General features: G+C 46.9%; 1 protein-coding gene across 3 annotated transcripts; it reads left to right on the top strand.

Moving 5' to 3' along the window:
- The first annotated feature begins 486 nt into the window (after positions 1-486).
- On the top strand, positions 487-13,227 carry LOC103629928 (uncharacterized). Of its 3 annotated transcripts, XR_004850284.1 has the most exons (9): positions 487-750; positions 852-905; positions 2,358-3,593; positions 3,851-3,906; positions 3,997-4,230; positions 4,560-4,851; positions 6,154-6,350; positions 12,523-12,866; positions 12,948-13,227. XR_004850284.1 is itself a non-coding variant. In XM_035960133.1 (8 exons), exons 3-8 carry the CDS (start codon positions 2,385-2,387, stop codon positions 12,674-12,676), a joined length of 2,142 nt encoding a protein of 713 aa, XP_035816026.1. In that variant the 5' UTR covers positions 487-750; positions 852-905; positions 2,358-2,384; the 3' UTR covers positions 12,677-12,883. The 3 variants fall into 3 exon arrangements, 1 of the variants encoding a protein (XP_035816026.1); XM_035960133.1 differs by lacking the exon at positions 12,948-13,227 and having other exon boundaries at positions 12,523-12,883; XR_004850283.1 differs by lacking the exon at positions 852-905 and having other exon boundaries at positions 499-750.
- The last annotated feature ends 5,652 nt before the right edge of the window (positions 13,228-18,879 follow it).

The raw sequence follows: 18,879 nt of genomic DNA, 5'->3' as shown, positions 1-18,879 counted from the left end.
GGTCTGTAAACAAAAAAAACACTCCAAAATTCAGAATTTAAAGACAATATTCAAATTTATTTTAGATTCAATTAACTATATTTATAATTCTAGATACATACTTAGACAAAGAATTTCAGATACACATATCATAATTCAGAATGCTCTCATATAATAACAGAATCATCAGTATTATAGCTAAAAACAGAAAAACCAGTCCTTCAAGCGGGTTGTTACCATGCCTACCTTTTAACCGGTCCTGACCCGTGCCTGGACTCGGCCGGCCTAATATGCAATGAATAGTAAGCGTTAAATAGGTTCAAACACATCCGTCTAGTATCTTTATCATGAATACTGATACAAATACTTATATTTCATTTCAAGGTTTAGTGGACACGATAATTCATTTTAGATTAGTTCCTTATTATTACTACAAGTCAGGCAGAAGAATCCACCGCTCCTGATGTGGGCCGTCAAGGTCAAAAGTCCACGCGATCCTCTGCACTCAGTCTCAGACAGGCCCGATCCGCAGAACTGCAGAAGGCAGACCCACGTGACTCTTTCTCCCGTTTCTCTCGTCAGTTTCTCCGCTCGCCCCGCGGTTCCCGCTTCCTACAGCCCTCCGGTCGACTCGGGTTCCCACTTCGCCGCCGCTCCCCCGTTTCCTTCACCTCTTCTCCTGCAGTCCTGCGCACCTTCCTCCCTCCCAGAGTCCCAGTCAAACCCTGCTCGGAAGCAAACGGACTTCGGATCCTCGGCTTTACCACTCGCGTACGCCCCCGCTTCCCTGTTCCTTCCTCCACCCCTTTGCTCCGTTCGTTTTATTCCTCTTCCATCTGATCTTGATTTGGTCCGTTTGTTGAATCGCGCAGCTCGCGGACTTCGGGGTTTAGTTTGGGACCCGTTGCTCCGGAGTTCTTCTTAAGGTTGGTGTGTTTGATTTTTTGAGAGTAGTAGCGTGGAATGGTGGTCATTTGCTTTGATTTTTTTCTTCTTCCTCGGATTGCTGTGGGTGTAGTTTAGTTGGGGGATTTTATCTCTCCCTATAGCCTATCGGGTTTATGTTCGTGCTCTCGGAGTAGTCTGTGGGCGGGTCCTTATATTTAGTGTTCGTGTGTGAGGTGATGGTGTGCTGTCGATTATGAGCGGCTGGCGTTTTAATGATGTAATCTGTTGGGATTGGCCTATTGGGAGATCTGGACAGGTTCCAAATCTCCCGCTATAGCTATCGTTATAGTTGGTTGAGACAAGAGAGAGGTTTATAGGGGAATGTTTCAGTCATTCAACGGAGACACAGCTCATGTTGGGAGCTAGATTGCCATGCTTGGGCGTTCCAATCGTGTGATTTTGTGGCGTGTGGCCGTGTCTGTTTCTGTCAGTAAAATGTTCCAGATATTTAGGATCTTAACCCGTAATTCTAGCTACTATATATAATGGATAAAAGTTATGTATGTATATTTTTAGGATTAGAGGAGATCGTCATAGGATGACAAAGCCTGATAGTCGATATCAATGTCAAAGGTGTTGCTAGCGATGTTGGTGGCTTTCCTCTCACTTTCGTATAGAGATAGGTCAGGAGACGAACATTGGTTCGTGTGTAGACCCTTGTTTCTATTTATGTTACATGATGTGAAGGAGAACCACAACCGTGGTGGTTGTTATGCCCTCGCTCAGGGCGTCAAGTCCGGATGAGATTAATCCAACATTCTCCTCCTTGATCTCATGCTTACTTAGAACTTAATTTTTTAATTGCTTAATCTCTTAGGTTATAACTTCTACTTCTCAATAGATCAGTATGCCAAGACTAAAACATTACAACAACCAACCATGCCTTGTTGAATTTAATAACTATAATACATCTTTCTATCTCAAAACAGAAAACTTATTTTTGAGGGAGATTGTTGCATTGATAACCCCTTAATCCAGATCCATTAAACTCATGCCAACTATAGGTACTCCATTAAACTCATGCCAACTATAGGTACTCCATTAAACTCATGCCAACTACGTGTTTTCTGAACATATTGGATGGAAGCCTTTTAGTAAGCGGATTCATAAGCAGTTGCTCTTTCTTTATATGCTCAAGTTCAACTGTTTGATTCTTTACTTAATGTCAGTGTGTTTGACAACAATACCTGACTTGTTATAGAAGTAAAATACTGTCGATTCATTATCGAAGTATAATTTTAGCGATTTTGTGATATTGTTTACCACTTTTAAACCGGATACAAACTTCTTTAGCCACATAGCCTTAATTGTGTAAATTTTCTGTGGTAGGGTGGCATAATCCTCAATATCTTCTCATACTTGAGATGTGTTCATTACGTTTGTCATATTGTATATTAACAATTTACTGCATGTCTTTTATGATTGCACAGGTACCCTGCTGGAGGTTGTTTTGTATCATGGAGAGTACAGACAAGAATGACAAAAGAAATGCTGTCACAGAAGAGTCTTCTAATCCTGGACAAAATTGTGAAGATGACGGGGATTTTTCAATGAAAACTGAAATGTTAAATGTAGAAGAAGCACCAAGTTTCTCGAATGACAAATTAAACAACGAATCAGAAGTGCAGATTCAAGAGGGAGGTAATGATTCAGAAGAGGGCTTAAACGGACAAATGAATGAAAGGACAAGCTCAGATGTCATGGAATGTGCAAGCTCAAACGAGATCACAAAAGAGAATCTTTCTGAAGATAAAACTGAAGAGCCAGTATTTGATGGAACTGAGGTTCTTGAAATAGAAGAAATGAGGCGTTCTTCCAATCAATCTGGGGAACTTGACTCAGAGGCTCAGGGGTCTGTACTCAATGACCGGGCTGTTGCAATAAAAAATTTTGTTAAAGAAAGGAGTGCAATTGCAGTTTCAACATTTATGCGGCGCCTTTCTGGCAAAAAGGATGAGAATGAATTTAAGGCTGAAGCTGACAAGACTATTGGTTCAGAATACATGGACTGCGAGAAAACCAGGACAGATGCTGAATCCAATCCTAAAGAGGTGCAACAGAAATCTGTGGAAAGAACTGTCTGGAACCCACTGAACTTCATTAAAATTGGCCGGGATTCTGATACTTTTGTAACTGGGGAAGCGTTGAATGAAAATGTGCCTGGTTTGTTGGAGATACCACCATTGAAGGGTAGGATAATAATATACACAAAACTGGGATGTGAAGATTGCAAAAAGGTTCGTCTATTCTTGCTTCGGAAAAGGCTCAAGTATGTTGAGATTAACATTGACATCTTCCCTGGTAGAAAGTTGGAATTGGAGAAGAATACTGGGTCATCCACTGTACCAAAAGTGTATTTTAATGACCTACTAATTGGAGGGTTAATTGAGTTGAGGAAAATGGAAGATTCTGGCATACTTGATGAGAATATCGATGTTCTGTTCAATGAGGAATCCCCATATTCTGCTCCATTACCCCCCTTACTTGGAGAAGATGATGAATCAGGAAGTGGGAAGATTGATGAGCTGGCAACCATTGTCAAAAAAATGAGAGAGTCAATCACTCCTAAGGATAGATTCTATAAGATGAGAAGATTTAGCAACTGCTTTCTTGGTAGTGAAGCTGTGGATTTCATATCAGAAGATCAATATTTGGAGAGAGATGAGGTAAATCAACTATGTTGCATGCTAAAATTACTCTTTTATTTAAGCGTTGTTACGCCTTACAACATGGCTTTTGATCAACATTGTTCTTGATTCTTCTAACTTTGGTACTAGTTTTTATTTATCTATAGTGGAAAAATGTGTGATTTATGCCATTATGTTATGCAAGGATATTTCATATAATCGAGCTTTTTTTTTTTGCCTCATACTGCAAATTGTATTGCTATCATTTTTTTCGTTGATTCCAGTTATCCATGTAGGCAGTGGAATTTGGAAGGAAGCTTGCAAGAAAATACTTCTTTCGTCATGTTCTAGAGTACGTTTTGAAATTAGCATTTCTATTATATCCATCTGAACTGGTTGACAATTTGGGTTGTTAATGTTGAAATACCTGGTGACACTGCAGTGAAAATGTCTTCGAAGATGGAAACCACATATATCGTTTCCTGGATCATGATCCCATAGTTATGACTCAATGTTACAACATCCCTAGGGGCATCATCGATGTTGCACCAAAGCCCATTGCTGAAGTAGCATCAAGGCTGAGGTTGCTATCCTGTGCCATTTTTGAAGCTTATGTATCAGCCGATGGTAGACATGTTGACTACCAAAGCATCCAAGGTTCTGAGGAATTTAAAAGGTTAGTGCTTAGCCTCATAGACTTGATTAAGATGCAAAAATTAAAGTATACTTCATATCCATGTTTGTTACTTTGTTTACCTTCATATACTACAACGATAACATTTTGTTGGTTGTTATGGCTACTTCTGGCAGATTTTGAGTTAATACATATGTTTAGGTGAGGTTCATAATGTAATGAGTAGAACTTATATGTTGTTTGAGCTTGTCTATTTATATGTTATGCTGTAAATACATAAATAGAAGTTTTCTTTTGAACAAATACTAAGTTTTTCTGTTTGAGGTCCCCAGTTCTGATGATGGGTACTAACTCTCAGTTCTCCTACATAGATATATTAGAACAGTTGAGGAGCTCCAGAGGGTGGAAATTGATTATTTATCACGTGAAGAGAAACTTGCTTTCTTCATAAATCTCTACAATATGATGGCTATCCATGCATTAGTGACATGTGGCCATCCTGCTGGACCATTGGACAGAAAAAAGTTTTTTGGAGATTTTAAGTATATCATTGGTGGATGTGCTTATTCACTGTCAGCAATCCAAAATGGCATTCTACGTGGCAACCAAAGGCCACCATACAACATTGCCAAACCTTTCGGGCAGAAAGACCGAAGATCCAAGGTAAACAATATACATATCAGATCCCATTCAAAAAGCTAAACATAGTTCTCTGTTTGCACCCACTTCCTTTTCCTTCAGAGTTGCATTGGTGCCTAGAACACTCTTTATTTTTCTTGGTGTATGTGTCAATTATTTTTTATTTCATGAAAATTTCTCATTTCTATCCTTGCCACCAAATAGATGTTCAGAATTTTGCTTGAACTATGATGTTATAAAATTTACATTTCTTTTCAAGACTGGATATATGTTCAACCTGCAGTTTTCTTTAGATAGGAAAGCTTAAGCTAAATCGCTTGATATGCGAATTGCGTGAACAAAAAAATGTTCTATTCAAAACAAAGAACCTCCATTCTATTGCAAAGATAGACATCTTTTAGTTTTCACGTGATTTGGCAACCTACGAAAAAGTCAGTAATCCACTGCTAGTTGTGTTAGGAAATAGAATATGCCATCTGTGGATATCCTAGCTGCTATAGATAGCAGATGTAAATCAGGGATTAGTTGCTACATATAGCAGATGTAAATCAGGGGTAAATGTAAATCAGGGATTAGTTGCTACATATAGCAGATGTAAATCCACAGATGGCATATTCTATTTCCTGACAAGTTGATATAATTTCATACTGATGCAATATAATGCTAGTTATTTGTTTGTTGATTTCTGTCTAAAGAATTGAATATATATAGTGTCAAGTAGAGTTTTTAGTAGTTGATTGCAGAAGCAGATAGAAAGATTATAAACGAACCATTGTATCCTTAGTAAATACTCCATCCGTCCCAAAATATAATTCTTTCTAGTCCTCTTTTTTTCCGTCCACATTCGAAATAATAATAATGAATGTAGACATATATACAAACAACATTCATAGGTTAATTAATGAATGTATATTTAGTCCAAAACGAATTATATTTTGGGACGGAGGGAGTAGTAATTAGTATATTCCTTTATTCCTTTTTGTGTCTGGAAAATCAGATAGTTAGGTTCAGCAGGTATTGTTAACAAAATTTAAATTTCAAACAAACTACTTGCCAAAGAAAGCTAAACATATTGTCATAGAAGTTGTCTGCTCACACTTCCACAGTAGAGGTGGTTGTATTCACCGGAGGCCTACAACTTTACCAACTTGCCTGAATAGGCATACATAGCCACAAACGTTATAGTATAGCACAACTACACTTCTGGCACATTTCAGCATTCATTATAATCACTATTCTGGTTAATTACTGAGTCCTACATGCTGCAGATAGCTAGATTTGTGATGAGAAAATATTGTCAATGTATTTTCTTAATTGTAACTGCAGGTGGCCCTTCCATACCATGAACCTCTTGTTCACTTTGCTTTGATATGTGGCACCAAATCTGGACCTGCACTTAGGTGTTACTCACCAGGGGATATCGATAAAGAATTGATGGAAGCTGCACGTGATTTCGTGAGGAATGGAGGACTGATTGTTGATCCTGAAGCCAAAATTGCATCTGCAAGCAAGATTTTGAAATGGTAAGGTGATTGTTGTTCTTGCTTACTCATAACAACAACAAAACCTTTTATCCCAAGCAAGTTGGGGTAGGCTTTCAAAAATAAATTTAGTGCTTTCACTGTGCCATACTAAACTTGGATAATCAAGTGCTTGTGTCCAATTTTATTGATAACTTAAAGATACAAGTGTATTGCAGATGCAAAGGACAACTATACAACTACAGAAATATATCCAATATTTGCTAAGCAAAAAGAAATATAGGCAATGATCAATTTTATGGTAATAGCCTTTCTTTAGGTGCTGTAATTAATCTTGTTGACCAACAGGAGAGTAACATAGATCTCAACTAATGCCTTCTTGTTCTTGGTTTACTTGGATCTGGCCTTGTTATTGGCTGTGTTTCAGTGTTTGAGTATATGGTGAGCATTCTCCAAAAAGCTATCACTTCAACATTGCAGATCTTGTATGGTGCCTGGCCACTTGTATGATTTCCAACAAAAGGATGTGATGTTTGTGGATTACATATCATAGTCAGTAGTTAGTTTTCATCACTTCCAAAATAATATAGTTTGTTGTGGATAGGCATAACAAAGATAGATGAAAACTAGTGAAAGAAAATTGAAAACACCTCTATATGTTTAACTGAGGCTGTCAGTTCCCATTCCCAATGATGAGCAGGTTCTATGTGGTGATTTCATTGTGAGGCACTTTTCTGAGAAGATTGGCAAGTTTTAAACCACCACGTGTGGGTGTCTCTGGCAGTTTAGCCTGTAGCTGCCATAGTGGGAAATTAAATAAGGGTAGTGTGGCTAGAAGACAGAAACTAGATTTGTTGAGAAATAGCAATCAGCTTGCTTGCCCTAATCTATTGCATAGCGGACTCTTTTAAGCTGGACTCAGCTTCTTTCCAAATCTAAAGAGTTTGTCCCTCCTAACCTATTTGGATTCCAGCCTCGTCGGATTCTCCTCTGCCCAAGCAGAGTGCATCTATTTTCAGGATGCAACCACAGGTATTATGGGACATAACATTGCATGGGTCAATAAAGTAAGGGGAATAGGGGATGCAATTTTAAAAGTGCACTAAACATCTTCCAAGTAACGACTCAGCTAATCTATTTGAGTTTGAAAACGAAAAAACAAACCGATTTGTTACCGGACGAACATAAATGGGTTATTTTATTGGGCAGGCAATGTGCAAGCTCATTCAGTAGCTTTACCTGATATACAGTATCATGAAATTGGGCAAGTAGGTATTAAATTCATAGGGAAGGTCGAGTGGCATTTCTGCAGTTTAATGGTGGCAGGCTTAGAGCAAAGGTTATTTTTCTGGAATACGCAGGAGAGTTGCACATCTTTGTATTAATAGGAGAATAAGAAAGAGGGAGAGAACCCCATTACATCACACACACCCCAACACTAGAGACTAACTAAGGATCACCGACTAACACGAAGAAAACACGACCCACAACGTTGTTTTAAGCCAGCAACTCATCGACTTGGAGGAAAGACAGGGCCTTGGCTCCAGTCAAGGACCGGAGCACCGCCTCTTCCCTAGCCACCCTAAGGGCTGTGACCAAGCTAGGATTACATCCATCAAAGACACATCTATTCCTATGCTTCCAAATGGTCCAAGCACCTAGGATTACTAAAGAATTGAAACCCTTTCTCATAAGATCAGATGCCCGAGAGCTGCTAGACTTCCACCATGACTCAAAGGAATCCTCGTGAGCTGGACACAGCTCCTGCAGCCCCACTGAACTAAGGAAATCAAACCAGAACTGCTTGGCAAAAACACATTTGACCAACAAATGATTTATGGTTTCAGCCTCTTGGTCGCACAAGGGGCACTGCTCTGGTCGGTCTAGTCCTCTTTTTCTGAGCCTGTCAGCAGTCCAGCACCTATTATGTTCCACAAGCCAGATAAAGAACTTGCACTTCCCAGGAGCCCAAGATTTCCACACTCGCTCTGCTGGTTCGAACTAAACTGAACCAAGGAAGAGAGCTTTATAAGCAGAACTAGTTGTATAATCCCCTTAAGCACTGAATTTCCATATATGTCGATCCCTTATTCCAGGCTGAAGCACAACTGCCTCAAGCACTTCACAAAGTTCCAGGAATTCAGCAATGACTCTGACTGAAATTGCCCCTTTCACATCGGAGATCCAATGGAAATTAGGGAGAGCATCTTTGACCAACTGTTTGTTGGCAAGACACAAGGGCACCATATCAAACATTGCAGGAGCTATGTCCTTAATACATCTCCCATCCAACCATCTGTCCTTCCAAAAAAGGGTATTGGCTCCATCACCGAGCTTAGTAATAACGGCTGCAGCAATCAGATTTTGTACCACCTTACAAACGTGAGTGGGGAAGTCCGCCCAAGGCCTACTAGGATATGTTTTCTGCAGCCATGGCCAACGAGCTCTCAGAGCCCAACAGAGGCTCTTTAACTCACTAATCCCAAGACCACCCAGCTCCTTGGGACGGGTAACCTTAGGCCAAGCCAGGAGGCAATGACCACCACGGAGCTCTTTCCTGCCCCTCCAGAGGAAGCCCTTCCTCAGTTTATCGATTGCTTTGATGGCCCAAACAGGAAGGTCAAGTGCCAAAGCTGCATAAATCATCTTTGCCGTCATGACGAACTGCACATGAATAACTCTACCAACCCTGGTCATAAGCTCAACTTTCCATCCTGGCAGAAGGCTGGCCACTCTATCAACAATGGCCTGAACCTGGTCCCTTGTGAGTTTCTTGGGAGACAAAGGCAAACCGAGGTACTTACAGGGAAAATCTGAAATATTACATGGCAGCAAGTCCTGTAAGCAATTCACCTCTTCTTCCCCACAGTAGATTGGGAACACACTACTCTTCTGGATATTAGTCCTTAGACTTGAAGCTGAACCAAAAAGATGAAGGATATCCATAACCACACCGATGTCCGGGGCAGTAGGGCTTAGAAATAACACTGCGTCATCCGCGTACAGCGAGATACTGTGCTGCATATTCCTTGTAGAGAGAGGTTGAAGAAACCCTTCTTCAGAGGCTCGCTGCACGAGCAGATTCAAGACATCCAATACAAGAATAAACAACATAGGTGATAGAGGAATAGAGGATCACCCTGCCTCAGCCCTCGTTGATGCCCAATACATTCCCCGGGCAGACCATTCAGTAAAATCTTGGTAGAAGAGGTAGCTAACAGCCCGCTTATTATATCACACCAGATCTGTCCAAAACCAAGTTTTTTCAAGACCTCGATAAGGAAGGCCCACGATACCGAGTCAAAAGCCTTTGAAATGTCTAGCTTGAGAAGGATACAAGCCTGCTTCTAACAATGTAAGAATCTGGTCGTCTGCTGGACTAGCATGAAGTTGTCAAGAATAAACCGTTTCTTAATAAAAGCGGTTTGATTGGGGGAAACCATATTTTGCAGCCGGCCTGCTAACCTGTTAGCCAACAATTTAGTCACCAACTTCGCGAAACTATGAACCAGACTGATTGGGCGGAAATCTCTCACACTAGTGGCCCCCTCCACCTTGGGTAGAAGTGTAATAAAAGCTGAATTCAGCGGACCCAAGTTTCTGAAATTTCTAGCCCAAATGCAGTGAACTGCCGCCATGAAATCAGCCTTGATTACCGACCAACAACTTTCGTAAAATCTACCAGTGAACCCGTCAGGACCCGGGGATTTGTCCGAAGGAAGGGACTTAATTGTATCCCAGACTTCCTCCTCCGAGACAGGCGCATCAAGGGCATCAAGGTCATAAGATGGCATCCCAGAGCTTCCAGATCAACGGTAACATCCCTTACTTCTGCAGTTCCAAGGAGCCCTTGATAAAAATCAAAGAAGGCTGCTGCCTTTCCTTCATGGGCAGTCCAGATTTGCCCATCCTCTGAGTGTACTGCTGCAATGACATTCTTTTTCTTCCTGAACCTTGTTTGTGCATGAAAAAGAGAGGTATTGGCATCACTTCTTGGAGCCACCCAATCCGCGATTTCAACCTTGCCATGGTACGAGATAGAGGACAGGGCAAGGGAGTGCTTCTTGAGCATGTTTCGGAGCCACAGTTCACCAGGAGATAAGGAACGATTGTCCTGCGCCACCTCTAATTGATGTAGGAGCTCCCTAGCCATCTCAAGCTGCAGCTTAATCCTCCCAACTTTTTTGTCATTCCAGCTCTGCAGACTCCTAGCCGTTGTCTTTAATTTCTTGGCCAAAGTGATGAGTGGGCAAGGCCCTGCTAGAACAGACGCCCAAGATTGAGCTACCACATCATGAAATCCCTCCACCCTAGGCCAAAATGCTTGGAAGTGAAACCTCCCTTTTCCTCTGCTGAAATCATGAAACCCAAGCAGCAAAGGGCAATGGTCGGAGTCATCCATGGCTGAGCTCTGGAGAAGAGAATCTGAGAATTGTTCCTCCCAATCTGTTGTGCGGAAAACCCTATCCAATTTGACCAGGGTAGGATTAGAGTGTCCAGGCGTAATGATCAGGCCTGCATGGTGGAGGCTGTGGCGTCTCATGTTTCATTGGGCCCAGCTGCTATTGTGGGTGCAGATTCTAATCTCGGCCCACCTTCCCTGATGGCTGGACCATTTTTCAGCTCGGGGGTAGTTGAAGAGGCGTTGGGGCTGTCCAGAGGTAGCCCATCTCACTCCTCCCTGCCGGTACCATCTTCCCCCTCTTCACCCTTGAGGGCTCCGACGGATTCTTGCTCTATGGGGGGAAGCGAGAAGGAGCAGGCAAAACAGTTGCCACCCCCGAGATCTCCGTCTCGGGCCACAGTCGATATGGGTGGGCAGAAGTCAGCCTTGGTGGATGCGCGAAGTTCGCGTCGCCTCGCTTTGCATGCTGGTTCAAGGCCACGGAGAAGCCCCACCATCACTTACTTTCGGCAAAGGAGGAAGGACAGTCAACCCAGACAGCTGTAGACACGTCCCCGCCTCTCCCCCCTTCGGGTGCAAAAGAGTTCATCGATAAGTTGACCAGACCAGCATGTGGGATTATGAGGGCGCCAGTCAGAAGGCCGCGACAAGGCAATGCTACAGCCACTGAGGTGGTGCCCCGATGTAGCAGAAGGGTCGCCGGAGTAGGAGTGGAGCGACTGCCACCTCCTCCACCGGCCAAGCAGGGCAAGAAGCGTATTTTGAAGGAGCTTGGTATTGTGAATGTTGGAGAAACTGAGACTATCAGGCCAGAAGATCTTGATGAGTATGCCAGAGTTTTCAGAAAAGGGCTTTCAGAGGTGTAGATTACGGCCATGGCAGCGCTATTCGGCTGGTCTAGGCCAAAGGAGCTGCTGCAGGGCGGACCAATCTGCTGATTTATTGGGTCCCTCGCTGGTAGTCGTTCTTTTTTCTTCCCCTATGGATCCTTCAAAAATTCTAATTTGGAATGTGCGAGGCCTTAATGGGTCTGCTAGACAGGATGTTGTACGCACTTTGGTGGATTCTGCTCGAGTTGATGTGGTTTGTCTTGAAGAAACTAAAATGGTGGATGTTTCTCGGTTCCTTTTATTGCGGATGCTAGAACCAGCTTTTGACAATTTTGTATTCCTACAATCCTACCTTCTGTTGGTGCTAGTGGTGGCATCTTGGTGGCTTGGAAAAATAGCATTAGTGTTTGTGCGGGCAGTAGGGTGGATGAACATAGCGTCTCTGTGAACTTTCATTCTAGCACCAGCTCACCATGGCGGCTTACATGTGTGTATGGTCCGCAAGGGAACCATGAGAAGATTCAGTTTTTGCAATCTCTTAGAGAAATTAGAGCTCTCTGTACTGGGCCGTGGCTTGTGCTCGAGGATTTCAATCTGATATTAAGGGAGGAAGAGAAGAATAACAATAACTTAGACCGTGCCATGATGGGTAGGTTCAGGAAATGGGCAAATGACTTGGCTCTAAATGAAATCCCGTTGATTGGCCGGAAATAGAGCAAAGGTTATAAATTTCGAAATTCGCAATTGCCCCAAATTTATTTAGGAGGAAGTCTATGTTACTACCCCCAAACAACAACAAAATGGCTTGATATACTCTGAAACTATTTCAATTAGCCCACTTTGCATTTAAATTGAATTTCTTTTAGAGTGACAGGTTATATTCATGTTCTGCTATTTATTTATAGTTGATGCCTTGATATGATATAGCTAATGCTTTGATGATTAGTTTCTCAGATTGATATCATGTTCTGCATAACAGGTATAGCACAGATTTTGGTAAGAACGAGATGGAAGTGCTAAAGCATGCTGCGAACTATCTTGAGCCCGCAGAGTCAGAGCAGCTCTTGGAACTGCTCGCCAGCACTCAACTGAAAGTCATGTACCAAAATTACGACTGGAGCATCAACATTTAGAAGTAGCTTGATGTCTATCCATATGTTCTTTTTACATTTGCGTACCTATTACACAAAGTTCCGTGGATTGGAATTCTCTTTCTGAAGCAGGACGAACGTCTGACAGGGTGGTGCTTATCATTTTTCTGAATTCCGTTCAGTTAACTAAATGAGAATCGCCGACGCCGTCTTCCCTACCGGAGCTATTAAGGTTTATTTTTTATTTTTTTTGCTGCCAGCAGGTTAATGGGGTGTTTCTTGTTGCATCTATTCAGTGTACGGTGTTCTGCAGATTTACAAACGGTGGTGATGTTATCAGCACGGCCGGTGATGTGGAGCGAGCGAGCATGCGTGAACGCTGCTGCAGCGCGCATGATTGCTTGGAACAATTAACTTCTCGCCATTACGAGCGAGCGTTTGAGCTGCACGTATTTTGTTTTGTTGACTGGCTCGATCTGAAAAAAAAGCTGATTCTACGATTTTCCTCTTACCTTTTAAACTCTCCAAACAGTTTAAATTACCTGTCTCCCATGGTTTATAATGGCATTTTGAACTCAAAACCGTTGAAATTACCTCTACTATGGTTTAAAGTGGCCTTGAAGTTGATTTTGTGCTTTTTAGTTACAAAATCCAACTAAGTATTTGGTGAGGTTTTTAATTCAAATAAAATGACTCTAGGTTTATAGAAATAAGAAATCGTTAAAATAGATTAGAAGATACCAAATCCAAATAAATTGTTTAGAGATTGTGAAATTATATTTATAAGTTTCAGAAAATTTAGACATTGCATAAAGCATTTAGTGATATAGGAGAGACCATTTTGGAGACAAACTTGTGTGTGGTGTGGATAAGGCCTGATGGCTATCTATAGAGTTATCTAACTAAGAGTCTCGGAATGAGGTTACGCTTTTCTCGATACCCGGTAGAAATACTAGATTTATCAAATACTCATTCCATCCCAAAATATTAGTCGCTTTAGACATTGGATTTTATGTCTATATTTAAATGGATGTCAACATATATATAGATTATATATATAGATTGTATATTAGGAGCTCTGGGCTTCCAATAACTAAAGGAAGCCCAGGCCAGACAGTGCAATCCGGTCGAGTCGGACCAGGTCCAGATGTCTATAAAAGAAAATCCGTAGTGCTAGGGATCAATTTTTTACGCCCCATCTCGATTCATTATTGTCGGGTACCGTAATTAGGGGTACCCCCAACACTCCTAAACACAGCTGGTAAACACCCTCAGAGCAAACCATGAAAACTGATGGGCGCGGTTCAAGTCAAGGCTTCGTCTACCCAAGGGACGCGATCTCGCCCGAGCCCAGCCTCGGGTAGGAACCGTGGTCCCAGACGAATTCACGCCTCGCTCGAGGGCCTCCTCAGGCAGTGGGCGCACCCTCAGCTCGCCCGAGGCCCAGCTCGGGCAGGCTTCGTCGTGAAGCAACCTTGGCCAAATCGCCTTACCAACCGACCGTGTCGCAGGCGCATTCAATGCGAAGACCGCCCGACACCTTATCCTGACACGCGCGCCGCAGTCGGCAAGGTCGAAGTGACCGCAGTCACTTCGCCCTTTCACTGACCGACCTGACAGGAAAACAGCGCCGCTCACCCTGCTCCGACTGCTATGCCACCCACCCGGGTAAGGCTGATAATAGCCGAGTTTAGCCTCGGGCGCAACAAGAAGCTCCGCCTCGCTCGACCTTAGGCCTCGGCCTCGGGAGGAGGTCTCCGCCTCGCCCGACCCCAAGACTCGGCCTCAGCCCCGGCCTCGGGAGGAATCGCGTCCTCGCCCGACCCCGGCCTCGGCCTCGGGAGAAGTCTCCGCCTCGCCCGACCTTGGGCTCGGACCGACCGCGCCACAGGGGATACATCATTACCCTACCCCTAGCTAGCTCAGGCTACGAGGGAACAAGACCGGCGTCCCATCTAGCTCGCCCTGGTAACAGGTAATGATGGTTCCCCGCGTGCGTCCATGACGTCGGTGGTTCTCAGCCCCCTACGGAAGCAAGGAGACGTCAGCATGATCTCAGCCGCACCGCCAGCTGTGCTTCTACAGGGCTCAGGCACTTCTCCGACGGCCACGTTATCGCGTACGCAGGGCTCAAGCACTTCTCCGACAGCCACGTTGGCATGTACACAGGGCTCAGGCACTTCTCTGCCAGACACGTTAGCGCATAGCTATACCCCCCATTGTACATCTGGACCCTTCCTTGCATCTATAAAAGGGAGGTCCAGTGCCTTCCTGCGAGGAGGGTCGCGCGGGGGACGAGCAAACGAACATGCTCTCTCTCTCTCTCTCGCGATGCTTGTAACCCCTACTACGAGCACCCCCGGTGCGAGATAATACAAGCCGCATTCCCCCCTTGTGTTCCATCTTGCGCCAACCCATCTGGGCAGGGGCATGTAGCGATAAATTCACTGGTTGGCTCGGTGAGGGTCCCTCGGGGTCCGAAACGCCGACAGTTGGCGCGCCAGGTAGGGGCCTGCTGCGTGTTAACGAACACCTTTCCGTTGAGTTCCAGATGAGTAGTCTTCAGCAACCTCTTTAGCCCAGGACGGTGCTCCGCTTCGGGAGTCTCGAGTTCATGTCCCTCGACGGCAGCTACGACATGGTACTCCTCCCCCCGCAGCGCGACAGCAACAACGACGGTCGTCAGCTCGCCTGGCGGCGGCGAACTCGACGACGTCTTCCCCCCGTGGCGGAAGAGCAGCATCCGGGTTTGCCCCGCCACCCTCCTCGCCGCAGGAGGAGGAGACAGGGCAACCGTGGCCAGGCAGGAGGCGGCACCTCGTCGGCTGTCGGTCCAGAGCGAGTCGACGACACCGGCACCCCAGCGCGGGTAGGGGTGGTAATGGATCATGGCCCTAATACTTGCTTCACAAACCAACAAAGCCCTTAATTTTGTTAGTTCAAAATTGTATTATTTTATGATCCGGCCCTAACTTGATTTGATCCGTAAATTTGCTAGGCTAAATTAAATGGCCTGTTACCACCCCTAAGCGCGGGACATGTCGGGCGTTGTCCTCGCACCTGAGACAACGACGGATGTCGTTTCCCCGCAACGTGCCAACCCCTAGCAGACTGATGACGCCAGCACACTCGCGAAGGACTTGCTGGGCGTTAGCCTCGTACCTAAGATGACGGTGCATTCCGTCCTCGACGCGACTTCACCACCGTCCAACGATCAAAAGGTACCGTCCGTTTTCCACCCTATCCCTTTTAGATTCAGCTTCGATCCACCAAGCGACCCCGCTTCGGTGAGCGCCTTCGTAAAGGCATATCCTAACCTTCTGGGGTACCATATGTGGTCATCCTGGGACCGACTGACGGCCGTCTCAACCTATGGACCCCCCCCGGGTTTCAAGGAAGAAGACGACCCCGAATCCGGTTGGGATTTCTCCGGGCTCAGTGATCCCAGTGCCATGCGAGACTTCATGTCCGCATGTGACTACTGCCTCTCCGGTTGCTCTGACAATGGCCACAGCCTTGACGACGAGGGTTGTGGCCCAAGTCGCGAATGTTTCCACGTCGATCTGGGGGATCGCGACAAAGGCAACCACCTTGGTATGCCGGAGGATGACGATCCCCCTGTGCCTGCTTCTCGCGTTGACATCCCGCGGGAGCTAGCTGTGGTCCCAGTCCCTGCGGGGGGTCAGGACACACAGCTCGAGCAAATCCGCGAGATGCAGGCCAAGCTCGACGAGGAAGCATGGCAACTTGTGCAACTTCGGCAAAACGTCGAGCAGGAGTGGGCAGGCCGAGCACTCGCCGGAGAAGCGCGTCATCGGGCCCAGGACGTCCAACGTCGTATCGCTGACGATGCTAGGGCAAGGCTGCCCCCGGCCTCCAGCGGGGTCGGCCAGAATCTAGCTGCAGCGGCAATACTACTCCGAGCAATGCCAGAGCCATCCACCACCGAGGGGCAGCGTATCCAGGGAGAACTCAAGAATCTCCTGGAGGATGCCGCGGTCCGACGGGCCGAGAGCTCTGCCTCCCGAAGGCAAGGGTGCCCCTCGGAGCATCGCGCAACGACTTCCCGACTCATGCGGGAGGCCTCGGTCCGCACCGAGTGCACACGAGACGGGACACCTGCAGCCCCGGATCGCCTCGGCAACGAGCACCACCGCCGCGACCGTCGAGCCCGCCTCGAAGAGAAGGTGCGCCGAGGCTGCCACCCTAGGCGCGGAGGACGCTACGACAGTGAGGAGGATCGGAGTCCCTCGCCCGAACCACCAGGTCCGCGAGCCTTCAGCCGGGCCATACGACGGGCGCCGTTCCCGGCTCAGTTCCGGGCCCCGACTACCATCACCAAGTACTCGGGGGAGACAAGGCCGGAGTTGTGGCTTGCGGACTACCGGCTGGCATGCCAGCTGGGAGGGACCGACGACGACAACCTCATCATCCGCAACCTCCCCCTGTTCCTCTCTGACGCTGCCCGGGCCTGGCTGGAGCATCTGCCTCCCGCGCAGATCTCCAACTGGGACGACCTGGTCAAGGTCTTCGCGGGAAACTTCCAAGGTACGTACGTGCGCCCTGGGAACTCCTGGGATCTCCAAAGCTGCCGCCAGCAGCCAGGGGAATCCCTGCGAGAGTACATCCGACGGTTTTCAAAGCAGCGCACCGAGCTGCCCAACATCACCGACTCGGACGTCATCGGGGCGTTCCTCGCCGGCACCACCTGCCGAGACCTGGTGAGCAAACTGGGGCGCAAGACTCCCACCAAGGCGAGCGAATTGACGGACATCGCCACCAAGTTCGCCTCTGGTCAGGAGGCGGTCGAGGCCATCTTCCGGAAGGACAAGCAGCCTCAGGAGAGGCAGAAGGAAGACGTCCCCGAGGCGTCCGCCTAGCATGGCACAAAGAAGAAGGCCAAGAAGAAGTCGCAAGCGAAGCGCGGCGCCGCTGACGCAGATCTTGTCGCTGCTGCCGAGCACAGGAACCCTCGGAAGCCTCCCGGAGGGGCCAACCTGTTCGACAAGATGCTCAAGGAGTCGTGCCCCTACCACCAGGGTCCCGTCAAGCACACCCTTGAAGAATGTGTCATGCTCCGGCGCTACTTCCATAAGGCCGGGCCCCCGGCGGAAGGTGGCAAGGACCAAGGCAACAAGAAGAAGGGTGACAAGGAAGAGGAGTTCCTGGAGGTCCACGGCTGCTTCATGATCTATGGTGGGCAAGTGGCGAACGCCTCGGCTCGGCACCGCAAGCAGGAGCACCGGGAAGTCTGCTCGGTGAAGGTGGCAGAGCCAGTCTACCTAGACTGATCTGACAAGCCCATCACCTTCGACCAAGGCGACCACCCCGACTGCGTACCGAGCCCAGGAAGGTACCCGCTCGTTGTCGACCCTGTCATCGGCAACGCCAGGCTCACCAAGGTCCTCATGGACGGAGGCATTAGCCTCAACATCATCTACGCCGAGACCCTCGGGCTCTTGGGGATCGATCTGTCCACGATCCGGGCCGGTGCGGCGCCCTTTCACGGGATCATCCCCAGAAAGCGCGTCCTGCCCCTTGGACAACTCGATTTGCACGTCTACTTCGGAACTCCCTCTAACTTCCACAGGGAAACCCTCACGTTCGAGGTGGTTGGGTTCCGAGGGACCTACCACGCGGTGCTGGGGAGACCGTGCTACGCCAAGTTCATGGTCGTCCCCAACTACACGTACCTCAAGCTCAAGATGTCAGGCCCCAACGGGGTCATCACCGTCGGATCCACGTACCGACACGCGTACGAATGCGACGTGGAGTGCGTGGAGTACGCTGAGGCCCTCGCCGAGTCCGAGGCCCTCATCGCCGACCTAGAGTGCCTCTCCAAGGAGGTGCCTGATGCGAAGCGCCACGCCGGCAACTTCGAACCGGCTGAGGCGGTTAAGTCTGTCGCCCTCGACCCCAGCAACGACGCCTGCAAGCGAGTCCGGATCGGCTCCAAGCTCGACCCCAAATAGGAAGTCGTGCTCATTGACTTTTTCCATGCAAACGTCGAAACTTTTGCGTGGAGTCCCTCGGACATGCCCGACATACCGAGGGATGTCGCCGAGCACTCACTGGATATCCGAGTCGGCGCCCGACCCGTGAAGCAGCACCTGCGCCGCTTTGATGAAGAGAAGCGCAGGGCCATAGGCGAGGAGGTCCACAAGCTGATGGCTGCAGGGTTTGTCAAAGAGGTATTCCATCCCGAATGGTTAGCTAACCCTGTGCTTGTGAAAAAGAAAGGTGGG

Source organism: Zea mays, chromosome 6 (assembly GCF_902167145.1).
Source record: "Zea mays cultivar B73 chromosome 6, Zm-B73-REFERENCE-NAM-5.0, whole genome shotgun sequence".
NCBI classification, from domain to species: domain Eukaryota; kingdom Viridiplantae; phylum Streptophyta; class Magnoliopsida; order Poales; family Poaceae; genus Zea; species Zea mays.
The sequence above is the reverse complement of the archived record's forward strand: the minus strand, read 5'-3'. Positions and strand labels throughout refer to the sequence as shown.